Consider the following 8,520-nt stretch of genomic DNA (forward strand, 5'->3'; position numbering starts at 1 on the left):
CACAAATAAGCAACTTAAATTTCGACCAAATTACAAGTGAGTAAGTTGTAATTTGCCCTTTAATTTTTTAAAATATAAGAACAAAGATTTTTTAATAAATTATTTTCATTACTTTCCAAAAAAAATTTAAATGGTTATTCCATCTATTGGTATTTTGAAAGCACAAAGAAGAAGGGGTGAAAAAAAGAACAATGATTTTTTATTCACCAAAAAATATTTAAAAATTGGTATTTTTTTTAAAAAAAAATTTGAAAATCAGCATATCATTTGAGACGTCATTTTGTTTTGGGTCTATATGAAAGAAAGTCGCACGTGCAACGGCTAGTCTATATATAATTTATAAACGGCTAGTCATTTCAATTCCTCTCTCTCACTTTCCCTCACCCTTTCTCCACTTCTCTCTGAAAAAATTCTCACTTTTTTTCTCACACTTTCCCGGATAACCCAATCCATCCCATCTTCAAAAGCAGAAAATTTTCCCTCAAGAAAGTGGTTTTCCTTACCACAAAAGCAGATGTATTCAATTCAAGAAACGGGTTCAAAGATTTTCCCCAGAAAATCTGATCCTCTCTCTTCAAATGGGTTTTTAATTTTGAAATACTTAATTTCTTAATTTTAATTTAATTATAAAAAAAAATTTCTTCTGTTTTCGCAGACTACTGACGGTGATGAGGAAGTTATGTACAAAGTTTCCAATCTCTCAAATCAAGAAAAGGGTCTGAAGATTTTCTCTGGTGAGGAATATCCTTTCAAATGTATACGGACTTGAATTAATTTTCATGTTCCTGATGTTTTAAAAGATTTTTCATTTATTTTGTATGTTTCTCCTCTGAAATTTGTGGCATGTACAACAACAAGCTTTTTCCCGGCGAAGGGATTTTATAGACTAATGGTTTTTTTTTTTTTTGCTTTCATATGGTTTAGACTAATGGGCTTTTCTTTGTACTTTCATCGGTGTGGTTTTTACTGATTTTGTTGCTAATTGTGATTTATTTATTCTATATACTTGAACATATTTTGGCACTCACTAGTTATGACATAATTATGGTTTCTTTTGCACTATATATCATTTTGCATGCTCTTGATCTATTATGTTTGCAACTTGATGCTTTTGTGCCCTTGACTGCTAATTGTTCTGTTGGTTTCCTTCCAATTATTAGGTACTGGGATACAAGGCAGTCAAATCCAGTGCATACTCCCTAACCGCTTTTATTCTTTTACAATGCGGCATCCCCTGATGGTTGTTGGCACTGCAGATCGCAATCTGATAGTTTTCAACTTGCAGAACCCTCTGGTGACATTCTCATCTAATAAAATGAACCAATAATGATTTTCTTGCATCTTTCTTTGACAATCAGATACTTCATTATTACAGAACAACATTTTGTAAGTCTGGCAGTAATGTTTCGCACTTAAAGTTTGAGAACTTTTTTCATCTACTTTTGATATGTAGATCTAGGCTTCTAGAATGTGATCATGTAAGGGTATCTCTGCACAGTATTAGGGGATATCAACTTCTAGCTTTAGCTTATTGGATAATCTTATTTTTGGTCTTTTCTGACCCTTAAAATTTAATTTACTATTGCTTTTAAGTGTTCCAATGAATCATTGATTCTTCTCCACACCCCGTTCCCCAATGAATAATTGATTCTGTGTGCATGTGTTTGGACTTGATAGAAAACAAGATAGGGTGGAGGGTCCTGGCTTCAAATTTGTATTTCCAACTTATTATTATAAATTTATCAGCTGCTAATCGATTCACTGCATGTGACATTAACTTTTTGCTATTGTTAGCAAAACCTTTTTTTGCGATTGACTAGTTCGTTTATTTATTTTTTCCAAACAAATTTGAGGCAGTGATGATGGTCATTATTCAGTACTTTCTTTAGCTTTTACTGCATTCCTTAGTCTGCTGTGAAAGCAAATTTTGGGTTGAAAACACAGGAAAAACCCAATTGGTCTGTAGCTACTAAGAGAGATGCTTACAAGTGCTGGAGCAAGAGAAATGATTTCTATGCAGTATAGAGACCTTTTTGTATCAACACCCTAAAAGGTTACAGCATTTTTTTTTTTCATAACCACCAGAAGTTGGATGCGGAATTTTAATCTTATGAACATGACTCCTTACATATTATTTGCGGATGCTAGCAGCACGACTCACAAGTGCTTCCTCATTTCTTGTTGCTAAGGATTCTCCTGTAAGTCCCACAGACAAAATATGATACATTATTTTGGTTGGCATGTTTCTTTGTTTGCTTGTACGGTTCAACATATGGGTGGCTTTATCATCTAATCACTGCACAAGTGTGATTCTGGAAATATGTATATTTTGTTGACATAAACATATATACCTGATATTGGTTTACATCTTTGATAAATATATGGAAGCTTTGTATTTATCAATATTTAGTTGGAAGCTTTGTGAACTGGGTATGGAATAGGTTTCTTTGCTGTTTCTCATTTCTATTAGTTTACTGTCTCTTTATACCAGAAACTAAACTACACGAGTATTTTGTGGTTTGCATCATGGTGATATGAGTTGAGTAACTTCTTTGTTGTTTCAATAAGCACAAGTAGAACTCCAAGCTTCAGTATAAAAGGAGTTGAATTTTACAATGGCCTTCTTCATGGGATTTACAAATATCCTTGTTTTGTACTTGTATTGTTATTGGAAAATATATGTGTACATAATAATGAGCAAATGGTTGAGATACCGTGAAATTTCAAGCGTAAATTGTGTTTGAGTCATTGATAGTGCTCATTGTCTTATCTTCCCTTTATTTTGCATTAAATTTTCAAGTCTAATCATGGTCCAAATGCCAACAGACTGAGTTCAAGAGAATCACTTCACCTCTAAAGTACCAGACAAGATGTGTTGCTGCCTTTCCAGATCAGCAAGGTTTGTTGGTATGCAACTGCTTGTAATTTCATTAAGTTTAAATTGTCTATTTATGATTATTATTATTACTACCTTTTTTTAATGGTTGACTTGTGACATTTCAGTTTTCTACTCCCTTATTTTGATAATTCTGCATTGCTGGGATGTTCTCTACTTTCCCAATATGGACAGTGTAATCTATTTGTTGAAAAATAAAAACTTTGTTCTTAGTTTGCTCTATATAGATGCACAAATAGTCGATAGAGCATATTTTTTTAGTGGAGTTTGAATTTAGACATTGATAGGTTAGGGAACTGAGGCTGATTGTTTGTGGTTCAATTAGGGTCTTATCTAGGGTAGGTAACTGAGGCTGATTGTTTGTGGTTCAATTAGGGTCTTATCTAGGGTAGGTACTTGAGAATTTTCTGGGATTGCCTATGTAGTCTTGTAATATATTGAATACATAATCTTTTCTTTCTCATATGCAGTCTGTGGCTTGGTACCTTTCTGTGCCAGGGGTATGTTTTTCCCCAGAAAATCTGATCCTCTCTCTCTCTCTTCCTGAATGCTCTAAGTTATCCTTAAATAGAAAGTGGTTCTCCAACAACTGAAAGAAAAAAAAACACTTTTCTTGGAAATTCAAGAAAAGGGTTTGAAGATTTTCTCAGGAAAGTGACTACCAGATTTGAATTTTAAGAAAAGGCTATGTGGAACAACAACAAGATGGGCTTTTCCATGCCACCGCTGGCACGGAAGTTGAGGCCGATGATGCTGTCCCTGAGATTTTTTTTGTGCTTTCATATGGTTTAGACTAATGGGTTTTTTTCTAGATTCTAATTTGATTGAATTGAATTGCAAGTTCCCGTTGCTTTTTGGAATTTCCTGGTTCTTGAATGTTATTGATTTGGTTCTTGTTACGAAGCTTATCTTAAAAATATTGTGAGAAAAGAGAAGTAGTAATCAAGGAAACATTTATCAAAAAATTTTATGAATAGCCAAAGAGAATGTATCTGAACTGTGCTGATCATACAGATTTTAGAGACCAACCTTTCTTCCATAAAAATTTGATAGTTTTCATGTTTGAAGATTACCCATCTCGAATTTTTGTTATTTTCCATTCTGTATTGATTATATATATTATTAAATGTTTGTTTCTCCAACTGCAGTTGATAGATCGGATCCAAGAAAGGCAATTTCCTGGTTCTGGTCTGCCATAATGCTGGGGACCTGGTTGATAGTGCCTTGAAAGACATGGCAATTGTGATGAAACAATTGGATCGATTTGATGAGGCAATTGAGGCCATCAAATCTTTTCGTCATCTCTGCCTTTATGATTCTTAGGAATCTCTTGGCAATGTGTTAGTTAACTCTACAAGGTAAAACTAAAACCAGTTTTATCCAATAAATAGTTTCTTATATTTTACTTGCCATTCTTTGTCATTTTCCTTTCAGCTAGTTACATATATTGGGGCAACAACAACAAGAAAGCTGGAGTGTGGCAAGTATAAATGGTGAGTGTTAATGCTCTTAAAATTGAACGAGTACCATCCTACTTTCTAGGGGAAATTATTGAGAAACGAAAGTAGGGTGAGTGTAAAAGGGAAAAAACAGAATATTGTGCTTAAAGAAAGTGGTCGCTTAATAACATAGGACTTTAATAACATCTCTGTCAGGCCCATTATCGATTAATTTATGGGCTTGGAGTGGTCGCTTTAGCCTGCGGTTTTTTTCAAAAATGGGGTGCATACCATAACAGACAGCAGGTGAACTATTTTATTTATTTATTTTTCTTCAAGTGAATAGAGTCAGAGACAGAGGTGAAACTTTGGTTTGACCATGGTCAACACCAAAGCATACACTCTCTCAATTTTCAAGACTTCACCCGTGGCGTTCACCTCTCAGCTTATTTCAAAACACACGATATTTTTTTTGAAACAAAAACACACATGATATTTTAAATCGTTAATCAACTATAATTGATTTTATTCTAAACTCTACAACAATTTTTTCTTTCAATGATTATCTAACATTCACGGATGCAAGTCGGAATCACGCTTTAACGAATTAATATCAATTTCATTTATTTCAGCTTTTCAAAATTTTTATATGAATAATTCATAATGTTATCACTATAGATTGGCTATAACTAGTATTGACTTCTAAATTTTCTTTTTGTAATCTTTTGAAAAAAAATTAATATTATAGTTAGTTTGCTATAATTTACAAACAAAATAGGAGTCATGTTTATTATTATTATATTTATATATATTCAATATTATTCTAACTAAAAAATCAATTAGTGTCACCATGTAGCAGAATTAGAAATTAAAAAAAAAAATCAAATAAACAACCAAAGCAATAGACAAACGCAATTAATTAACAATTCAGCATGCTATTAAAATCATTTGGAATCAACCATTATTATTACATACTCACCAAAACAAGATGTAAAAGATGGGAAAAAAAGAGATGGATTCCAAATATCCAATTTTCTTTTGTTATTTTTTTTAAAAGATTTTTTTAAAACAAATATTACTCTTGAACTTCGATTTGATTTTGAATTTGGTCGGTGTAATTTCAATTTTAGCTATTAAGTTTCGGATATTTGGTTTGTAACAAATTACGGTATTTGGTGTATGTGGGGTTTAAACCACATATCTTTTAGTATTTAACAACAAGAGATTTTACTCATTTAACTAATTGACACTCACCTTAAAAGCATAGATTTAAACCTACAAGTGATAGCTTTCAAATAAGTTTTAAACTTACAATATTCTCTAATTTTTTTTTTTTTTGACAATATTTAGCTACAGAATTAGTTATAACCTTAAACTACAACTTTACTAAATATCTTTTTATTAGAAGTGTATTTTTACAAATCAATTAATGGACTACATATTCTTTTTATATGTTTCATGCTTGCAAAATTTTTAAAAAATTAAATATTAATAGCTATGTATATAAGCTTATAGTTTGATTATATAGTAAATAATATCTGATTATCACAAAATTTAACATATATATTAAGAGCGTAAAGAACGTGCAATTCAATGGTTAGATTTTCAAAATATGTAGTAATGTTTATTTTATTGAATAAAGTTATAACTTTAGGTTACAAGTAATTTTGAGACTAAAATTTGTCCATTTTTTTCTCCCTATTTATTATGCTATAATGTTTAGCTAATTGAAACAATCAATGTATGAATATCTTTTGTACTAAAATTGTGCACATCATAATATCTTCTCTTTTAATTTTATTAGACTCTATATATAATTGTGATTGTTTTTAATTGTAATCGTGTATATACATGATGCTACACACTAGTCTATATATATAATAATAGGTGAAACTGGGAGAAACTCAAATTAGAATTCTAAATTAGAGTTCTAATTTTGTGCCATGTGCCCTAAATTATTTATTCTTAAAGAGATTTATTTCTTAATTTTATATCAAATGTGGGACCACATCATCATAAATATTTATCCAAGTGAGTTATTAAGTACAAAAATCAAAGAGTCTAGAATAAATGAATCTTTAAAAAAAAAATGCTCCACAATAATTTTTTTTTTTTTAAATATGGACAATTTACATTTTATATCTAATAATATCTTTACAAAATTTTGTAAAGAGTTAATAAAATATAAAAATGATTATCAATAATATGTGAATTATATATATATGAATTATATTATGCATCTTATTGTATATAATTTGAATATATAAATAAATATATATATATATATATATAATTTGAATTATATAATTGTGATTGTTTTTAATTGTAATCGTATATATACATGAGGCTATACACTAGTCTATATATATAATAATAGGTGAAACTGAGAGAAACTCAAATTAGAATTCTAAATTAGAGTTCTAATTTTGTGTCATGTGTCCTAAATTATTTATTCTTAAAGAGATTTGTTTCTTAATTTTATATCAAATGTGGGATCACATCATCATAAATATTTATCCAAGTGAGTTATTAAGTACAAAAATCAAAGAGTTTAGAATAAATGAATCTTTAAAAAAAAAGGGCTTCACAATAAATTTTTTTTTTTAAAAAAAATATGGACAATTTACATTTTATATCTAATAATATCTTTACAAAATTTTGTAAAGAGTTAATAAAATATAAAAATGACTATTAATAATATGTGAATTATATATATATATATATATGAATTATATTATGCATCTTATTGTATAAGGGATTACAAGCTAATATAGATTAATAGACAAATCTTAGAGAAAAATCCAATTAGATTTTAATTGGATTCTCAATTTTGTGTCATGTGTTCTATTTAATTTTTAATTTTATGCTAAGGGAATTATTTAGTGTAAAAATTGAAGAGTTCAAATCCAATTAGATTCTAAATTTGATTTCAATTGGAGTCCAATTTTTCGCCGCGTGTCCATCTAAGTTTTTAAATTTTGTAGCAAGTGAATTATTGGATCTAAAATCAATTAAATTCTAAATTATATCTATCTCTACATATAAAAAGAGTAAATAACCATAGCTACAATAGCAAAGCTACAGTACTTTGTTTTAGTCAAATATTGTCTATTTAATTTGGTAGCCAAAACGGTGGGTTTTTTTTGTGAGGAAAAGCAAAGCTATTTCAAGGATTTTTTTTTTTTTTTTTTTTTTGCTTTTTTTTTTTTTTTTTTTGCATTTAACTTTATTTTTTTTAATATTTTAGTTAGTTGTATAGTTTGCAAAACTATTCAACAAACTAGCATCTCGAATTTCTAAAACTCAAGTTCCAAGATAGAACTCGAGTTTTTAAGACTCGAGTTGCAAGTGGTGGCATCCAATATGGAAAAAAATTCACATGGAACTCGAGTTTTAAAAAACTCGAGTTCCACCATTTTCTTTTAGATCAGATTGTTCATCTTCGTCTTCTTCTTCTTCTTCTTCTTCTTCTTTTTCATTTGCTTTTGCACTTCTTCATTCCAGATTACTTCATCTGTTTTTTAGATCGTTCTGCTTTTTCAGATTTGCTTCTCCATATTCTTCCTCTGATTCTCCAGATTATTTTAGCTTGTATTTTAAAAGGCCTATAGCAGCGATTTTAAAACTACCGCTATAGTCTATATTAAAAAAAAGACCCTGTGCTTTTAATCCGCCGCTATAGCTTGTATTTAAAGAAATAAAAACCCTATAGCAGTGGTTTAAAAAGCACTGGGATAGGGTCTGAAAAGTGTCAAGACCTATCCCAACACTGTTGAAAAGCGGTAGTACAGGTTCGGGGACCCTATACCGACTTTCATTGCGCAACAGTTTGAAGCGCTAGGATAGGTATTTTAGGCCCATTCTAACGCTTTTTGGGGATATCCTAACGGTTTTGTATACGTTGGGATAGTCCCATTTTTTTGTAGTGGCTCTTGCCTTCATGACCTAATGCGAGTCATCTTGCAATTTATAGGTGATTTTCTTTCCAATGTTTTATTTTCCTGTATTTTTTTTATTTTTGTACAAGTTATGAAATCCCACACCCACACACACACACGCACACACAGTCCCATTTTTTTGTAGTGGCTCTTGCCTTCACGAACTAATGCGAGTCATCTTGCAATTTATAGGTGATTTTCTTTTCAATTTTTTATTTTCCTGTATTATTATTATTATTTTTTTTTT

The 8,520-nt window shown here is 30.2% G+C and overlaps 1 protein-coding gene across 7 annotated transcripts; it reads left to right on the top strand.

Moving 5' to 3' along the window:
• Positions 1-380: 380 nt before the first annotated feature.
• On the top strand, positions 381-8,296 carry LOC115992687 (protein RAE1-like). Of its 7 annotated transcripts, none has more exons than XR_004092615.1 (5): positions 381-734; positions 1,161-2,198; positions 2,827-2,907; positions 4,045-4,254; positions 4,331-4,392. XR_004092615.1 is itself a non-coding variant. In XM_031116912.1 (5 exons), exons 1-4 carry the CDS (start codon positions 680-682, stop codon positions 4,122-4,124), a joined length of 342 nt encoding a protein of 113 aa, XP_030972772.1. In that variant the 5' UTR covers positions 381-679; the 3' UTR covers positions 4,125-4,389; positions 8,246-8,296. The 7 variants fall into 7 exon arrangements, 1 of the variants encoding a protein (XP_030972772.1); XR_004092617.1 differs by having other exon boundaries at positions 1,161-2,053; positions 2,152-2,198; positions 4,045-4,389; XR_004092616.1 differs by having other exon boundaries at positions 1,161-1,386; positions 1,945-2,198; positions 4,045-4,389.
• Positions 8,297-8,520: the final 224 nt, after the last annotated feature.

The sequence above is a fragment of the Quercus lobata genome, chromosome 5 (genome assembly GCF_001633185.2).
Source record: "Quercus lobata isolate SW786 chromosome 5, ValleyOak3.0 Primary Assembly, whole genome shotgun sequence".
Taxonomy (NCBI): Eukaryota; Viridiplantae; Streptophyta; class Magnoliopsida; order Fagales; family Fagaceae; genus Quercus; species Quercus lobata.

Excerpts from the sequence above, each read along its gene's own strand:
- LOC115992687 (XM_031116912.1), top strand. The coding sequence starts at position 680 with ATGTACAAAGTTTCCAATCTCTCAAATCAAGAAAAGGGTCTGAAGATT. Across the intron at positions 1,295-2,826 it reads TCAACTTGCAGAACCCTCTG|ACTGAGTTCAAGAGAATCAC; the intron begins GTGACATTCTCA and ends AAATGCCAACAG. Across the intron at positions 2,900-4,044 it reads TGCCTTTCCAGATCAGCAAG|TTGATAGATCGGATCCAAGA; the intron begins GTTTGTTGGTAT and ends CTCCAACTGCAG.